The following is a 19,466-nucleotide window of genomic DNA, read 5'->3' as shown; positions in this document are numbered from 1 at the left end:
AGCAGCCGGTTGCCTATTAGCCACTGCGTCAACTGTACACTCATACATTATACCTAAATGTTTATTAGTTTTCGAAATATTCAATGATACCGCTGTCAGACACGGGAATGTGTGTCTTGTGTTGTGTATCGTGTTACACGATAACAATACATTAAATAGATTTAAGACTAAAGGTATTTCAGTTGTGGCAGTCCATCAGTTCCATATTTGCTGTGGTCTTAGTTTGCTATCCGTGGTAAGATCTGACTTCAGGAATTGTGTAGCAAGAAAACCCAACATGGTGACGTGCCGCTGTAGCAGCTCTGTCCAAATTGTGATATTAGCTCGGGGTCTTGTCCTAGTGTATGTCGCGATGTGCATCGCGTGTATTGTGTGGTGCAATGACAACATTCGTGTTTCTGTACAAGTGTGACCATTTGGACACATGTCATTTAGCTCAGACTTAATAGATCCTTTATTTGAAACAGATTATGAATACATAGTATTCTTATAAAATTATAATATGATTCTGCAGCTGGTCGCACATAGTACGGGGACAGTACTACACAATACTTTGGTAATAGTAGAACTATATTTTCATTATATATAAATTAAAAAAATGGAAACAATAAATTAATTACATAAAGAAATTAAATAAAAAATGGTGTCGGTTCACATCGTGCTCTTTAATCCGATGAGTCAGAACCGTGCGGCGGCCGGGCGGTGTGCTGCTGTGCGCTGCGTCTCAACACCTCTTGTTTCGATGTTTCGATGGAACTTGATGGAATATTTACGCGGCCTCGCCGCCCTCCTCCTCCTCCGCGCTGGCGGTGAGCATGGAGATCAGCTTCGCGGTGTCGATGAAGCCTTTGTCGTCAATGTCCATCTGGTCGTACGCTTCGTCGACCTCGTCGGCGGAGAACTTGTCGCCCCAGGTCATGAGGGCGTGCCTGAGCCTTTCGGAGTCGATCTTGCCCTCGTCGTCGAAGGTCTTGAAGGCGTTGATGACGACGTCATCCTCGTCGGAGCCGCCGGACATGCGGTTCGCGAAGAGGGTCAGGAGCTGGGTGAAATTGATGGGGCCGGAAGCCTCACCAACCATATCGTCGAGCTCCTTCTCTGACGCCAGCCTGCCGAGCGAGTCGAAGGTGGCGCGCAAGTCGTTCTTGCCGATGATGCCATCCTTGTCGTGGTCCATTAGCTGGAAGGCCTGGAGAAGGAGGTGCTCAGTTAGAACAGGAAACACAATATATTTTCGATTCGAGAAGAAGGGGTACTTCAAGTCCCTTGTATATGAGGAATACGTCATTTAGTGTCATTGTAAAACTTGCAATATGTAAACGGATGACGATATTAACAGTCTATAATAATTTAGAAAATGTTCTCGTTATGAAAGACAATGAGTGCAAGAGATGACGGGCTATATGTTTACACAACAGCCGGATGGGCACGAGCTAAACACAACTAGTACAAATCTCCAGATTCTACTTAATTGACGTACTTACTATTGTTCAAATTGATAGAACGATGACTGATACAAATTCTTGATGCAAACGACTTTAATCTCGAGTTTTCTCGATTTTGAACGTTTTATGTTTGTCACTGGCGATCCTTACCTCCTTGAACTCAGCGACCTGCTTCTGTGAGAACATGGAGAAGACATTGGAGCCGGTGCGCTTGGCCTTGCGGCTGCCACGCGACGACTGCCTGTCGCTGCCACCAGTGGCGGCGGGCGCAGCTGCAGCTGGCGCCTCTTCTGCTGGTGCATCTTCCTTTGCCTTCTTCTTCTTTACTTTCTTATCTTTATCCGCCTGTTAACAATGAGGAATTGCAACTATTAAAGAAAATCCAATTTGTGTTAATGTACGCGATGAAAATTAATTACATTGTGTAGATTGTCATTTTGATTGATACACACAGCTTCTTGTAGATGCTAATTGAGGAGGTTTGGGAACGATAACCCGCAAATAAATTCAAAGTTTACGGAAACCAACGTTCAAGCGGATTTACTATTGGAATGAATATTAATTCTCTTCAATCGATTTATTTTAAAGTGAAGACTATGTTTTTTCGTTGTAGTACCTAATTACCGCGTGTTGTCACCGGCTAGTTCCCGTTAAGGCGTGGCGAGATGGCGCCCCTATATTTAGCACAGTCCGGCTTGGTTTACACCGGCACGGTCCGCCCGGCTCACTACCTCTCGGTTACATCAAGTTATTTATAGAAGGGCGCGTGCGCTCGTTTCAGCTTCACGCTAATATTAATTACTGTCACATTTTGTTTGATTTGTGTGTGATGATGTTTTTATTTCTTATTTTATTGTAATTATCAATGCTATATGAGCTTTATCCAAGTTTAAGATGCAATGTTGGATCTTCTGGCTTGCAGCAGACATTAGGCACGAAGGTACAACGCGGTCTTTTAGAATTCGGTACTATCATCCGATAAGTTATTGAGTAGACACTCGGTGCCGATCCGATAAGTTATTAAGTAGACGACGGCTATGTAGTCACCAGCACTAAGTATTGTCCACTGTTACGTATGTCCCGGCATTGCTACTGCTGCGTGAAGTTCTAGCGCGGCGGCGGCGGCGGCGGTGTTGTGGTATCCGAAGTGTTCCTCACTTGCATCACTGTTCACTTTACAATCACTGAAGTGTTCACTGAGGTGTCACTGTGTCTAACACTTACCATTGTGATGTGTGTTGGACGATCGACGAAGGAGAGACTGTTCCGCTCGGCAGTCCCACCCTGACTCCGAGTTTTCGTTCCCTCTCGGAGATCCAGGAGAATCCCCCCTCCCTTTCTCCCCTCCCAGCGGTCGCTGTGCTCGCCATTCCTTTTTTAGTTCGACAAATACGATAGTCTTCGAATCGGCATCAGAACGGTTTGGGCGGCTCGCCGGCTCAGCCGTGGCAACACTTTTGTTTGGATTTATAAATATATCAGCTCACCTGTAGTGGGGCAGTTTCCTGGGTACAACGTACGACGCTCGATTCTTTACAAATATAACTTTATTCAATGGAACTTTACCGCGATCACATCGGCTCCACTTGGAACATTTGTCGGTCTTCTAAATGCGTCTGCTGGTGCACGAACATCCAACTACCAGATACATGTGATGCGTCTCTAGAACATGTTGTTTGAATTACAATTGCTGTGTTACGAAATGATTATACTTAGGTATTAACAGATAGTAGACCTGTAATCATTGGTGACTAGTAATTCTGAAGTCGAATGCAACGGAATAAAGTAGGCGCTAGTTCCACATGTTGCAGTCTTTGGAGGGCAATGAATAATAACTCACTTTCAATATTTAACAATGTAATGACGTATAGCTGCTTATAGTTTTTGGTTGAGATTAATTTTTCGATTTTATCAGATGCTTCACTGCTCGGTATAATAGAGGGTGAGACACCGACGACTCCTAATTTTACGAGTGATTCCGCATTCGATAATACGTAATTATATATTTGCGTGCGATGCGATGACAAATTAATTCAAATTATTGTTCCGAGTGCGGTGTGATGTGATGGTATATTTAAGTTTGTAAAGTCAATTACTCATGATGCAAGGGAATATCTTAGCGTAGGTACTATTCAGGCAGTAGAGGAACACCGCGGTGGGTTTAGCCGGTAAGACTCCGGTATGCCCCCCGTCGTCACCACGATGTGGAAAGTCGATGAGGATTTCCATCGTGATAGAAAAATAAAACTTTAGGTACCATAATATAATATGGTTTAATCATGTCATTAAATAATCACCAAAACTATTTGCATACATTAATTTTTACCAGTTATGTGATGTACGAGTTCCTCGAAAGTGACCGTTCCTAAAAGGGGAACTTTGTTATGTGACATGCACTGTACTCCTTCTCTATTAAAAAAAATCGTGCAATTTTTCGAAAATATCAATATTAAATTACACTAGCAGTAGTGGACTACGCTACGGTACCCGCAAGAAAAGTTAACCCCGCATCACCGAATCTTTGGGGTAATGTTTGTTTAAACTAAACATACTTTCAACCCTCAGGGTTAATAAGCTTAGGAATAATCTTCCTCACGCACTGTACCATGGGATATAAGTTACTCATCTATAAATCCAGGGATAACCTGTATAAGTGATTAAATCAAGGGATACTACACTTTCCTACCAGTCCCGCGTTTGGTTAATCCGCCACTGCAGGCAGATGCATAGCTCTCTTGAGGTGAGAGTGTGGAGAGCATGTGTGATGTACCTCACATAGCTAGTGACGTCAGCTCGCAGTGTCGAAGGCATGCCACATCACTGCCAAGTGCCACTGCCTCACGAGGCACACTGCTCCCATCGCGGCTGCCAGCACTTTCCACATAATCAACAATGTTGTTCACAACCGATACTGAATGTTTCACTATACCTTTACCTTTGACACTTTTAAGTCCCTGAAAGGGTAGACTACTTTGCTTCATCACCATCAGAACCTGTGAGAATCCACAATTGAATAGGAGAGACCCAAGACATCAATAGGTTTGTAACAATTTCTAGACACCCAGATTGGATGGAGATCACTGCTTAAAAGGATCAGGTTTATAAGTGAACGCTGTTGCCTTATCTGCTACTTATGTAGCCTCTTTCTGATCAGTGGTCCACTGATAAGTAAGACACTATGGGAAGCGTAGGGGTGATGATAAAAGTGGGATTCTACCGTCACAAGTATATAGTCAAAACATTATTCTGCAGTTATGGAACAAGGCTCATGTAGTAGCTGCTGATCCTTCTACAATGCTCAGGCAATAATATTAGCTATATATTTTACTTAAAACTTTCATCTTATTGAATCATGACTGAGGGACCCATAAGAACATTCTGTAGATAGTATGTCACCAGGTGGAATCTCTCGGCTGACACCCGGTGTAGGGTGGCTATTGGCATTTTGACGTTCAAAAGTGCCTTCCTGGTCTATTTGAAATAAATGATTTTGACTTTGACTTTGACTTTGACATGCTACTGCCTTACTGAGCTGAAAGTATCTACACATCCTACATTCCCAAGTGAATATTTTCGTGATTTTGTCCGCTATTAGAGTGTTTACAAACACGTGCGCACTAGCCGCCACCATTCCAGCCGCGCTCCTACATTGCACAGATGATTTAATGTTGACACATTTCTAAGTAACGCGTTGCTACGAGATAACACTTGATTGCTATGGATAAACATTCTTAAAATGCTAATTGAAATAATTTTACATGACTTTTATAATTTTAATGTTATCACTCATTCAGTTTCAAATATGTTTGTGGTCGTATATTATTTTGTTATTATGAGATACAGTACTCATATAGCTTAAATTATCTAGCTTATTGCTCCCGTCAGGATTAGGTAGAGTCGTACATGGTTGCATGTTTGCCACCAGCTGTTGAGTCCTAGATCAGTGGAGGTGTGTCTATTATCATACTGAACAGCTCGATTGAACTACAAACGAGATTTATAGGTGCTACAATTTTATTAATGAACCGAGATGAAATTGTGGCCTACCGGTTTCTTTCTAGACCTGAAAGTTTTTATAGATGATTTTGAAAAAAACTGTATTTTTATAAGTGTATGAAAATAACAATAGGTAGTTGTCAAAACATCCGGAGGCAGTGTGGAGGTGTGAGGCCGCGTATATTTGGACGACACTCATAATAATTGAATACAAATACACATCACGGTCCGGGAATCGAATCGCGATATAATCGGTGTGGATTACAATGACCTTATTTCAGCGCGTGACTCAGTCTGGGCCAGGAATAGCGGGCCGGCTGCGCGGGCGCACTTACGTCACGACTGCGGACACCTCATCACACACACAAACACGCGATACACAGATACGGAATGTCCACGTAATGTAATATTTCGTATGTTACCCCAAACCACGGGCGGGTACCACACACCCACGTAGTAAGGTTCATTTTCGTCTAGCCCTTTGTTATTGGCGTAGACTCCTGGAAACTTGGATGTAGCTTCTCATAGTCCACACATTACTTTCCGAAATGAAATGGAGTTTAAACATGATTTTAGCAACGCAAATTGATCACGGCAAGACATTTAATAGGCGATTAGTTGATTTCTGTAGTAATTAGCCTTTCAGAAGGCAGGACAGTATACCAGCTGAGCTTGAGATGGACAGTTACGTTCCTTTTCGAACTAAATGCTTCAGAGATCTTTCGGAATTCTTAGCTGTAGCATAAAGGTTTATGATCGTACGAGTACAGCAATGGGTTCGCTTCTTATTAGCTTACATCGCGTATTATTATTGTGCATAAGCATCTCTCCTGAATCTTTCGCTTCCTTTGGGTGACACAAAGGGTGATGTTTAGGTATTCATTTAATGCAATTTCGGAGAATGGGCTACTCATGAATCATCAATTATCAACCTATCTCTGTATTACAGGTACAGGTAGTAAAGAAATGCCGAGAGGGGGTGCTGGTCGTAAAGGTTCAACCGATCTTCCAGAACCCCTTAATGTATGGTGTGCCCGTCGGATTTTTAGTTAGTACTCTTGGACTTTTCCCGGAGAGTCCCACATATCTCTCCCGTCCCTCGACGGGAGGACGATGCCTAAACTATTTTCCCCAGGGCCATAGGCAGTGTAGTAATAGTATAGCAATGTTTACCGCATTTTGAATAGTTGTTTTAAGAGGTAAGCAATAAAGAACTTTATGTAGAGTAATCAAGACAATTTATGACTTGATTGAAGTTTTACTATTACTTGTGTGAGTTTTAGCACACTCTTTTAAAAATAATGAATGCTTCAATTGTAATTATTTTTTGTTTTATTGAAATCCTCTTACTACCAGAAAGATGATTTAAATAACAAACTTTTGAACATTATCAGATTCTATCAGATTATAGAGAGGACAATAATAATTAGTATAGGGGCCGTAAAAGAAACTCGTAATATAGACCTCTGGATCGACGTTTGTCGATGTAGGAGTGTTGTCTTGTTATTGGTTGTATAGTTTTGAGTCAACCTAGATTTATATTCAGAGCTTTCGGATTAAGAATTTCGGCTCCCACGAGGTTGTGACAAAAGTGTATTCTACTCGTGTGTCGTCTTCACATGGAATATGGATATCTAAATAGTTATTAAGCTTAAATGCATGTGTTACCGAGACTTTTAGCTCCGTGTAGGTGATATATATGCCATTAATAGCAATAGCAAAATATATGTATAGCATCATAACTGTGACAGATTAAGATGACGTGTGGGACATTGAGCCACTTCAATGTTTTGATCTTCAACAGAATTTATTTACAATTTCTTGGCGACTGCCCGACATTAATACTGGAATATTTTGATGTTATAATTACTGAAGTAATGACGTACATTATGTAATGAAAGTTTATGATTATTGGTTAATAAAGTAATTAGCATCGAGCTGGCACGATCGTAGTATGCAGTATTAGAGTAATATCGGAAACGTAATGACTATTTAATTCCTACGATTGTAGAAATACATGGTATTTGTAGTGTCCAACATTCCAAGTAAAGAGTAATGAGATCGCCATCAGATCAACAATCCCACATGGCCCTGTAAACACCACACTTGAATCAGCTACTTTTCTTATTTCTGTAGGTATATTCTCTGAAAGAGTAACTTGTGGGACATCGACATCAGTGCTGTTGTAGTGTTTGTTATTTATTACAAACGAATAGAGAAACCTAACAATTAGTTTTAATAAAATAGATACAAGCAATTAAAAAAATATTTTATAGGTATTTTCTAAGAGTTGTGAAGGTTTAATACCTTAACATTCAAATAAATAATTTTGATTAGATTAAATTTGGTTAATGGGAATTTTAACCTGACGCGTGTACGTGCGGGCACCTCATGTATGATATCCTCGGCTGAATCTGATGGACTTTACCAACGGTCGAAAATAATCAATCTCTATTCAAAAATTTTAGACAACCGATTTATGTCTCCATGTTGATTTTGGTTTGAGATCGATACTTGACTATAGCTGTATGTATTGGCTTTATTGCCAATAACCGATCCGGAGATTTTGGATTAAAAATGGTTGTTAATTTCAATCGTGAGAAGACAAGCAAGTTAAAGATGTAGGTTCTGACTGACGCAACTGATGCAGTGTTGATATTCTCAGGTAGTGTTGTGTATCGAGAGATGCGTGTTCCATCGCCAGCTTCCTCTGTTCTGCAAACTATTCAAACGTAGTCTCCGGTTTACCGCGAAATCCAGCAAATGACGGCTCGTGGTTTCCTTCCACTCGACCTTAACATCTTGTGTCCTGCTCTACTGTGCTGTCTCGCTCGTTAAGTTGTACTTGAATGTTTGAGTTAAGTGAGCCAGTGCCTTTCACTCCGCGAGAGAAACCAGCGGCATGATGCGCGCGTGTACAAACTTCTTGTAGTACTTAGTGATATACTGTGACAATATTGTAGTGTAGTGACAATGTGGTACCGATGTAGTCATCTCAGACCAAAGCTGCTGTGTTTACTTTATATTGTGTTTAATAGTGTCGGTAAGTTCGCTAAACATTCGTCACAACTTGTGCGAAGTTTCGTTCATATCCTGATCAACTGGTTTTGTACTGATTTCTCTATAAATAGTCGTGATTGTTTACAACAAAACCTGGGTCACACCTTATAAGATTTCTTCATAATAATATCAAAGCAGTCGTTTAGTAACGTAGAGAATTAAGCAATGTTAAACTTATTTATAATGAAATAACTAACTGCTAAGTTATGAGCTGCAATGCTGCAGCTTTCCAATACACGAGAGGTTCTAGTGCAAGGCTACTAAGCTGAGTTATAACTTAACTTGACTTTTTTAACTTAAGAATAATTGAATTGAGTATATCTTACAATGACTTAATATTACGTATTTGTACATAATAACATGCAAGATGTAACAAACAGCAACGTTACAATCGATCACAGACGTTATCAGTCGATGATTTGCTAGTAAAGAATGAACTTTCGAAAGTGCATTATTTCTTTTGTTGAACAATTACAAATACAATAAGGCTCGAAATGTCTCAAGGCCGGCCGGGACTCGAACTCGTTGCGATTGCGCTCACGTCGCGGGGACAGTATGATAACTGGACAGCTCCATACCATTGAGTAATATCATTATGTCAGTGTGTATGAGTGCCAGCGCTTGTGTAGTACAAGTTACGTATGTTTAGGGTTCCATTCATAACATGGTTCTTGTTGTTGATGGGGTTGGTAAATGTGTACTCATTTACTCGCCTTTCAATAAGGACAGCATTTTGAAATGAACAGAATTACTATCACTAATTTGGTTTCGCATTATTATTGAAAATGGTGCCAATAAATAGATACAACTAGGAGAGTCGTAACTTAGGTTTGCTTAGTTTAAAGTGAACTGTATTAATTCATTTACAGAAATATCAAGATGTCTGGTGCTGCGCGCGTACCTGTCGCAGCACGGCCTGCACGGCGAGCTGGAGTTCTCCCACAAGAACGACACGCTCATCAGCATCAGAACCAATCTGAAGCCCACGCTGCAGTACCCTGACGGAGTCTGGCGGTGGACCATACACGAGTTCCCCGTCGACTACAGAGACCTGTCCGAGGACAGATGCTCCGACGCTAATTTAGGGCAAGAACTTATTGATCTCACTGAAGAATTAGGCTACCTCATCATACCGGGTAAAGACCATGCAGAGTTTGAGAGCAAAAACACTCTGACAGGTCCGAACGGCCTCTGGGGCAAGAGCATAGTCCTCGAGACAGCAGAGAGGGACAGAGTGATCTGCGCGTCCATAATAGCGACAGACAAGACTTATGAGAAGAACGCGATAGCGAGGTTCACGTCTCCGGTCGCGGGCGCGCTGCACTTCAGGTGGCTCTCAGCGAGGGAGTCGGACGAGTCCGACTCGTACATCCAAGCGGACCTGTACCACACCAAAGCTGTGTCCAATAAAGTGCAGTTCACAGAGCACAAGTGGAAGTTGTTTGTGACGGACATCTTCGATGCGGACAAGGGGAACTACGAGGACAACTGCAATGTTCTGCAGCTGGTGTTTGATCCGGAGAACAGCGGGGACGGGATGAGTGTGGGGGACCTGGACAGCAGGCTGGGGCTCATCAAGGTGGCCACCGACGCTAACATTATGAAGACCAAGACGCTGTTTAAGGATGAAGTGATCAACGTGTTGCGCAGCGACATGGAGGTGACGCGCCGCAGCCTCTACGTCGTCATATACGACAACCGACACCCCGACAGCTTCCTCGCCTGCGCCAAGCTCAGGCCCATGCTGCCGAAGAGCACTAAGTGAGTATTCCACTAGTCATTCCAGTAAATAGGTTTTGTTGGTACGAGTGTAGTGAACCGAGTTTAGTGGGACGCCGCTCGCTATACTCCTTGTATGGAGGTCCTATTTTAGCAACTGTATTTAGACCACTATACAAAAACTAACCTAGAAGTATTGTGTACCCTCAAATATAAGTATGCATGCAATAAATATAACAATTACTGTGAACAGTTGGCGCGCGTTATTTAGGTTTGTAGTTAAGGAAGTGATTTTTGAGAGCGAACGTTTGGATGCCAACCAAATATATGCAGATATTAATACTTCACTTTCTAATTATTTATGTTTTTCTAGATATATCTATTTATATATTAATGCTGTCAAAGGTGGAAGACACCAATAATTGAAGTTAACTAAAGCTTAATTTTGGAAATTTTGATTCCCAAAGGAGAGGAAAGACAAAGCAAATAAATGTACCAAAACACCAGGATTCATTGTGTTACGTCGATGTTACTTAGTGTCTATTAATCTTAGTAGTATTCTGCTGGATAGGCTATGCCCAGCAATGGATGGAATCACTTAAGTTAACTAGTTAAGAATGAATGTAAACACTCATGACACATTATTCCAGGGCTTTAATCAACATGGAGGGTATCCGGGGCTCGGTCGACTTCACGCAGCGTTCCCCCTTCGACCCGACGTGGACGAACTTCCAGCTGGGCGCCGCCGACCAGGACTACGAGTCCAACCTGCGCTTCGTGAGCTCCGTGCTGCAGTACAACGTGCGCGACCTGCCGCCGCGGCTGCTGGCCGACGTGCACTCCTACTGCAACACCACCGGTGGCGTCTACAACCCCACTCATGTAGACCTGACGAAACTGCCGCCTCCAGGTGAGATGTTTGTCATTGAAGTACTAGTAATACTGGAATACGTAGTGATCTGTACTGTTGACCAATTCAATGTAAACTACAGATCAAAGAAATAGATAGATAAGCATCGAATAGTTAATGCTATAATAGTCCATGTGCTATATAAACAATGTCCTTTGATGGACGGGTTTGCAATAACCATTTGTCGCTACTTGTGTTACTATTAAGGTGCTGCTATGAGGTCCTCGCAATCTGGGAGCAAGTTACACAAGGTTTAAACCTGACACTGTGCTTAGCGTTAATTTAGCATTGGAAATACCAGACATACAGTTTGCTAAAAATGTTCGTGAGTGCATAACAAACAGTGGCTTGATGCTATAGTTGTGGAACCTTGTACTGGCTACATCTGGGATAACCCGCGCGATACAAGCACTAGAACATTCATCCAAAGTAAACAATTCCATGGAGATTATAGTTGTGTCGATAAATTCATACACGGACCGGTTTATTTCAGTAGCTCGCTTGGAAATACTCCGCGCCATAGTTCGGTGGACAGAAATAGATCACTCCCGTATTATGTATGTAGGTCTGTGAGATTCTCGCGCAGGAATTTATTTCTCAAGTTATCCGACTGTTCGTCTACATACAATACTAGAACATTGTGTCGGAAGATGAAATGAGACTAGACTACTTTAACAGTAATAATGTTTCTGTCAGTTGCTATCGTTGCCATGTACCTAGGCTCTGAAAATGATGGCCGGTTTAATATCAAGAGTAAATTTGAAGATTTGTAACAGTCATAAATTTTCTTATTAATGTAGAGAAATGTGTGATTATGAATGTATGAAGATAGTTTTTCTCTGATGGATGGTAGATATGTTGGTACCGCGCCAACCGGCGGAGCTGTGGCATGTAGCGATCAAGCCAATATGTCCTTGTTTACGTCGCATCACTCGCTACTCCGCTACGATGACGCGTACGCAGATACTCGCGCGTGTTGCCAAAATAACTGACAAATCGCTTTCAATATGACAATTGTTGGAATTGGAATGCTTTCCACGAAATAGATTCAATATTTTGGTGCCGTGTTTAGATATTGAAACGATACTCTTGTAAACATTCGTATTATACGTACTACAACTTATAAATATTGAAATAGGATCTATTTTAAGTTGATATATAAGCTATTTTAAAATATAAGGGCAATACTTTAACCCTTTTAAAAGAAACTAACTAACATAAGCACCTTATAGGAAACATTTACATATGTATGTAATCGAAGGTAAAGAAGTATGTAAGGACCGTAGTAATCAACGTTTTGTAGCTTACGTACGTACCGTTGTGTGCTAACGTGAATGTCCCAATGTTCCCTCAGGCATGGGCACCCAGGACCAGTACCCAGTGGGCCAGCTGCTGGGCAAGCACAAGGACCGCACGGAGTACCTGAACCACAAGTACCTGCTGCCGGGGCTGGCCAGCGAGCTCAGCGGCGCCTACTGGGACGTCTACCTGCCGCTGCAGGGCGTGCACAGCGTCGTGCACAGGGCCATCGTCGTAGAGAGGTACCTAGTACTCAATCTTTCTCCCAGCATTTTTCTAGCAAGTATAACAGCTCACACATAGGACCCATTTAGTTTTAAGTCAAATTTCCGTGGTGCTTGGCGAATGGGCTTCTCCCAGTTGTGCAGTGTCTTTTGTGCCTTAAGGCTTAAGTCATTCTGTCTCCTGCATTAAATTCACCGAGGGAAGTGGAAACTATCGTTTTCTTTTTCTTCTCCTCTAATAACATCTTCTGATTTATTTCGTTACGGGATCCAAGACAGTCATTTCCCTGGGACGCGCCGGACTTCAGTGTTCCGGTGTTTTCATGTTTGTATCTACTGTAGATCCTGGTGCACAGGAGTTGCAGTGGTATGGGAGGTTGTGGCGGGCTTGTCCCAATAAAAAAAAACATTTTTCTAACACGCTTCGAAGTCTCTAAAGCATCAAGTAGAAGATGCACATTATTTGCAAAGGAATAATTTTGCCTTGTTTTCCATACACTACACAGTGTACGCTTCTCCTGGAGCGAGCTACACCAGCCTTGCATCTGAGTTATTACATGAGCTCCGTAAATAGCTGCCACACACACATCGCCTGAAATACGATAACTATGAACCTTGACTGCTCTAATGATTTAGTAGTTTCACGCGACTGACTTGGTACTCGACTGATTGCAGCAAAACGTGCGGTCGCATGTTCAATCTTCGACAATGACACGATCCTACAGTTTTGTCAGCTAGGGCTCATTAGTTACCTATAAGTCCCATTTGAGGAATTGACTGAGAATCTTCGAAATTGAGAATGTCGACAGGATTTTGCTTGTCTCGGTTTTGAACTTGAGATTGAGATCCTTTGTGGTAGATAAGGCAATTGACCTATGATGTCACGAAGACTTAAGTAGCACTGGTATAGATACTTCGTTGCATTTATATTTAATTTAAATAGAATTTTATAAGTTCACGTGAAGTTTCTTTAAGATAGGCCAAGAGCTCTGAACGTTTGAACATTTGTGTTGCAGACGGGAACCGAAACGTGACGTGTGCGGTACGATCCTGCTGTACGAGGCCGACACGGAGTACCAGACGCCGATGTTCTCGGCGCAGGTGATCTTCCGCTACCCCATCGTGGGCCGCGTCATCTTCCGCCAGCCGCAGGACCGGCCCTGGGAGGACACCACCATCATCATCGAGAGCATGGTCCGTATACTGAAACTAAGTGGTGACAGTAGAGGTAGAGTCCGTTTAGGAGAGATTTCTATTCATTCTTAACATGTTTACCAGTGACTGGGCTGCAGTACTATTTGATAAGCCTGAGCCTTTTACACTGCGAGTTTCAAATTACTTACCAAGTTTGGAAAGTGTTTTAACTATGTTAAATCCTTTGTCTACATGTCTACACACATAAGATACACCCTAAAGGTCTCCCCCATTTTTTTTGTTTGAGGGCGGAAATTCATCCTCTTACTTCTCCCGCCTTGGGTGAGGCGAGAGGGAGTGTCAGACTCTTACTGACTAAAAACCATCCCGTTCCTTCTCCTGCTTTGAGCCGGAGCCCCAAACCTACCACCTATTTCTGACATAATGACATGCTCCTTACGACGCGCCGTCGCATCGGAAATTTCCACAATACGTCGGCGGCGTCGTAGATTTTTGCGATGCGTCGCCGCAACGCAGTGTTTGTTTGTTGGTTTGAACGCGCTAATCTCCGGAACTACTGGTCCGATTTGAATAATTCTTTTTGTGTTGAATAGTGCATTTATCGAGGAAGGTTGTAGATTATAAATTAGTTAAGCAGAGCGGGTGAAACCGCGGGAAAGTAGCTAGTCTTTCATATGAGTGTAGTGGAGACCTTTAGCTTAACAGTGGATAGTCAAAGACTGTACATATCATATTGTATACCATGTTGCAGGTGCACGCGGACGGCGCGAACGTGAACAACACGCGCGACCACCGCTGGGCGGTCCACGAGCACGGCCCTGGCGCGGACTACTACAACTGGTCGGGGCGCTGCCTCAGCGCGGGCCGCGTGTTGCAGCCGCACGCGCTCGACATCGACACACGACACCCCGAGTCCTACTGCAGGCCCGGCCTCGAGGGACTCTGCCGGCTGGGCGACTTCACCACCAGGTACTTGTACTGCGACACGTATAGAACTGGACTCTACTGCTAGTTAGGCACTGGTATCACGTAGACTTCCACAATAATAATAATAAGTTGCTATCCCGAGACCTCGTGTGCGGCAGTTATGATCGCGACCATTCAATCAACGTACAAGACTCCATTACACTTGACTACACTCTAGTATTATTTTATGGTGGTATTTATGATACTTAATTTATTAATTTCTATGGAGTTACTTGCTCGTTCTTCTTCATAGGAATCTACACTTTGGAACGAGCAAATAGACCAACTAGATGACTGACCTTCAGACATATTTTTTAATATTTTAATTTTAGTTTGACGTTCAAAAGTGCCTTCCCGGTCTTCAGATAGACAGGGAAGGCACTTTTGAATTTGAAGGTAAATAACTTTGACCCTGACTTTGATTTCTAGCTTAGTTTTACCAGTTAAAGTTACCCAGATGCTGTAGACTATTTTGATTTACCTACCATAGATAGCTTTTGTTGAAACTTGAACTCCTCATTATTTCCTTCCAGACACGGCACGTTGCAAGTGGCGGGCAAGAAGGTGGACTCTGCCCGTCTGACGCGGCGCCTGTTCACGGACACCGTGGTGGCGCTGGCCGGGAAGCACTCCATCATGAGGAAGTCGCTGCTCATCTACGACGACCACGGACCTGTCGCAAGGGGGGAGCGGATGGCTTGTTCCATGTGAGGACTTCTTACGTGACTATGTAACCTTTAAACTAAGTGTTAGATATACACTTAATCATTGATGACTGAAGATGATTGCCTCATTTTTCGAGTGAAAATTGAAGTGCGACTGCCGGACAAGGGGTCTCGGGTTCGATTCCCGGGTCGGGCAAAGTAATTCTAGGTTTTTTTCGAAAATTTCTCAGTAGTAGCATGGAGTCTGGAATTGTGACCAGTATAAGGTAATAGGCTCACATATTACATGGGACTTATAACACAAATGGTGAAAAGTGGGTGTATAGGTACTTATTATAGCGGCATGTCGTAATGTGCACCTCTGCCTACACCTTCGAGATAAAAAGGCGTGACGTTAATTATTGATGAACAGTTTAGTTTATAAAGATATGTTAACAATAATATCACACAATCCCAATCCGGACAAACCCACGTGAACTGAGCAAGAAATAATGTAACGACGACATTGCTATGTAGTTTCTGACAGGCGCATTACATTACTTTTCTTCCTCCGTTCTTACGGGAACATGAACTAGTTATTTAATGTCTAATTTAATAACTTGTATTAATAACTTATTAACAAATCACATTTTATAATACCCACTTAGTAAGTAGAAGTGTTGCGAAAACTAAATGTGTGTGATTTAAATAATAAATCAGGACTGTTAAACAATCGACGTCACCCACCCACACAATATCAAACCAAATGCGGATTTGAGGATTAGTTTTTTATTGCAGCGTCATACCTTTTACCTTGGGGTAGGCGGAGGTGTACATTACGGCACATAATGCCGCTATACAATGTACACCTACTTTTCACCATTTGTGTTAGGTATAAGTGCCATGTAATAGGGGGTGAGTTTATTGCCATATACTGGACATGATTTCAGACTTCGTGCTATCGATGAGAAATTTTTGAAAAGGCGAAAAATGCCTAGTAATTCTTTGCCCGACACTGGAATCGAACCCGAGACCCCTTGTCTATTCGACCAACGATCCACAGGAAATGAGGATTGGTAATATAAATGAATGTAGTTGAGTATATGATCGCTTGTTCATCTACGATGACCACGGTCTGCACCGTCGCAAGGTTCAGTAACGGAGCGGATGGCGGCTCCATGTGAGGTAAACTATATTATGTCTCTGTATGTAATTTTAAACTAAGTTGTATCGACACTTAATCATTGTAACGGCGATGCGGCGCCGCTGAAGTAAACTATATTATGTCCATTGTTGTCGCATTAGTGTGAACGGTCTGCACCGTCGCAAGGCGGTGGTCCGCGACTGGTTCAGTAACGGCGAGGCGGCGCCGCTGAAGTAAACTATATTATGTCCATTGTTGTTGTCATTAGTGTGAACGGTCTGCACCGTCGCAAGGCGGTGGTCCGCGACTGGTTCAGTAACGGCGAGGCGGCGCCGCTGAAGTAAACTATATTATGTCCATTGTTGTTGTCATTAGTGTGAACGGTCTGCACCGTCGCAAGGCGGTGGTCCGCGACTGGTTCAGTAACGGCGAGGCGGCGCCGCTGAAGTAAACTATATTATGTCCATTGTTGTTGTCATTAGTGTGAACGGTCTGCACCGTCGCAAGGCGGTGGTCCGCGACTGGTTCAGTAACGGCGAGGCGGCGCCGCTGAAGTAAACTATATTATGTCCATTGTTGTTGTCATTAGTGTGAACGGTCTGCACCGTCGCAAGGCGGTGGTCCGCGACTGGTTCAGTAACGGCGAGGCGGCGCCGCTGAAGTAAACTATATTATGTCCATTGTTGTTGTCATTAGTGTGAACGGTCTGCACCGTCGCAAGGCGGTGGTCCGCGACTGGTTCAGTAACGGCGAGGCGGCGCCGCTGAAGTAAACTATATTATGTCCATTGTTGTTGTCATTAGTGTGAACGGTCTGCACCGTCGCAAGGCGGTGGTCCGCGACTGGTTCAGTAACGGCGAGGCGGCGCCGCTGAAGTAAACTATATTATGTCCATTGTTGTTGTCATTAGTGTGAACGGTCTGCACCGTCGCAAGGCGGTGGTCCGCGACTGGTTCAGTAACGGCGAGGCGGCGCCGCTGAAGTAAACTATATTATGTCCATTGTTGTTGTCATTAGTGTGAACGGTCTGCACCGTCGCAAGGCGGTGGTCCGCGACTGGTTCAGTAACGGCGAGGCGGCGCCGCTGAAGTAAACTATATTATGTCCATTGTTGTTGTCATTAGTGTGAACGGTCTGCACCGTCGCAAGGCGGTGGTCCGCGACTGGTTCAGTAACGGCGAGGCGGCGCCGCTGAAGTAAACTATATTATGTCCATTGTTGTTGTCATTAGTGTGAACGGTCTGCACCGTCGCAAGGCGGTGGTCCGCGACTGGTTCAGTAACGGCGAGGCGGCGCCGCTGAAGTAAACTATATTATGTCCATTGTTGTTGTCATTAGTGTGAACGGTCTGCACCGTCGCAAGGCGGTGGTCCGCGACTGGTTCAGTAACGGCGAGGCGGCGCCGCTGAAGTAAACTATATTATGTCCATTGTTGTTGTCATTAGTGTGAACGGTCTGCACCGTCGCAAGGCGGTGGTCCGCGACTGGTTCAGTAACGGCGAGGCGGCGCCGCTGAAGTAAACTATATTATGTCCATTGTTGTTGTCATTAGTGTGAACGGTCTGCACCGTCGCAAGGCGGTGGTCCGCGACTGGTTCAGTAACGGCGAGGCGGCGCCGCTGAAGTAAACTATATTATGTCCATTGTTGTTGTCATTAGTGTGAACGGTCTGCACCGTCGCAAGGCGGTGGTCCGCGACTGGTTCAGTAACGGCGAGGCGGCGCCGCTGAAGTAAACTATATTATGTCCATTGTTGTTGTCATTAGTGTGAACGGTCTGCACCGTCGCAAGGCGGTGGTCCGCGACTGGTTCAGTAACGGCGAGGCGGCGCCGCTGAAGTAAACTATATTATGTCCATTGTTGTTGTCATTAGTGTGAACGGTCTGCACCGTCGCAAGGCGGTGGTCCGCGACTGGTTCAGTAACGGCGAGGCGGCGCCGCTGAAGTAAACTATATTATGTCCATTGTTGTTGTCATTAGTGTGAACGGTCTGCACCGTCGCAAGGCGGTGGTCCGCGACTGGTTCAGTAACGGCGAGGCGGCGCCGCTGAAGTAAACTATATTATGTCCATTGTTGTTGTCATTAGTGTGAACGGTCTGCACCGTCGCAAGGCGGTGGTCCGCGACTGGTTCAGTAACGGCGAGGCGGCGCCGCTGAAGTAAACTATATTATGTCCATTGTTGTTGTCATTAGTGTGAACGGTCTGCACCGTCGCAAGGCGGTGGTCCGCGACTGGTTCAGTAACGGCGAGGCGGCGCCGCTGAAGTAAACTATATTATGTCCATTGTTGTTGTCATTAGTGTGAACGGTCTGCACCGTCGCAAGGCGGTGGTCCGCGACTGGTTCAGTAACGGCGAGGCGGCGCCGCTGAAGTAAACTATATTATGTCCATTGTTGTTGTCATTAGTGTGAACGGTCTGCACCGTCGCAAGGCGGTGGTCCGCGACTGGTTCAGTAACGGCGAGGCGGCGCCGCTGAAGTAAACTATATTATGTCCATTGTTGTTGTCATTAGTGTGAACGGTCTGCACCGTCGCAAGGCGGTGGTCCGCGACTGGTTCAGTAACGGCGAGGCGGCGCCGCTGAAGTAAACTATATTATGTCCATTGTTGTTGTCATTAGTGTGAACGGTCTGCACCGTCGCAAGGCGGTGGTCCGCGACTGGTTCAGTAACGGCGAGGCGGCGCCGCTGAAGTAAACTATATTATGTCCATTGTTGTTGTCATTAGTGTGAACGGTCTGCACCGTCGCAAGGCGGTGGTCCGCGACTGGTTCAGTAACGGCGAGGCGGCGCCGCTGAAGTAAACTATATTATGTCCATTGTTGTTGTCATTAGTGTGAACGGTCTGCACCGTCGCAAGGCGGTGGTCCGCGACTGGTTCAGTAACGGCGAGGCGGCGCCGC

General features: G+C 44.1%; 2 protein-coding genes across 3 annotated transcripts in view; one reads left to right on the top strand and one right to left on the bottom strand.

Moving 5' to 3' along the window:
* Window positions 1-552: 552 nt before the first annotated feature.
* Window positions 553-2,885, bottom strand: LOC118270279 (myosin regulatory light chain 2). Its single transcript, XM_035585800.2, has 3 exons — window positions 2,670-2,885; window positions 1,596-1,790; window positions 553-1,189 (listed from the first exon to the last, which is right to left on the bottom strand). The coding sequence occupies exons 1-3, from the start codon at window positions 2,670-2,672 to the stop codon at window positions 770-772; spliced, it is 618 nt and encodes a 205-aa protein (XP_035441693.1). The 5' UTR covers window positions 2,673-2,885; the 3' UTR covers window positions 553-769.
* A 5,412-nt stretch (window positions 2,886-8,297) lies between these two features.
* Window positions 8,298-19,466, top strand: part of LOC118270440 (uncharacterized) — a 34,921-nt gene continuing 23,752 nt past the window's right edge. The window contains exons 1-7 of one of the 2 annotated variants that reach the window (XM_050697846.1): window positions 8,298-8,484; window positions 9,371-10,262; window positions 10,871-11,130; window positions 12,485-12,671; window positions 13,670-13,847; window positions 14,560-14,777; window positions 15,308-15,481. In XM_050697846.1, coding sequence (XP_050553803.1) covers window positions 8,415-8,484; window positions 9,371-10,262; window positions 10,871-11,130; window positions 12,485-12,671; window positions 13,670-13,847; window positions 14,560-14,777; window positions 15,308-15,481 — 1,979 coding nt within the window. In that variant the 5' untranslated portion in view covers window positions 8,298-8,414. The remainder of the gene's footprint in view (window positions 8,485-9,370; window positions 10,263-10,870; window positions 11,131-12,484; window positions 12,672-13,669; window positions 13,848-14,559; window positions 14,778-15,307; window positions 15,482-19,466) is intronic. The other variant, XM_050697847.1, reaches the window with a different exon arrangement.

This window comes from Spodoptera frugiperda, chromosome 13 (assembly GCF_023101765.2).
Source record: "Spodoptera frugiperda isolate SF20-4 chromosome 13, AGI-APGP_CSIRO_Sfru_2.0, whole genome shotgun sequence".
Classification (NCBI taxonomy): Eukaryota; Metazoa; Arthropoda; class Insecta; order Lepidoptera; family Noctuidae; genus Spodoptera; species Spodoptera frugiperda.
The sequence above is the reverse complement of the archived record's forward strand: the minus strand, read 5'-3'. Positions and strand labels throughout refer to the sequence as shown.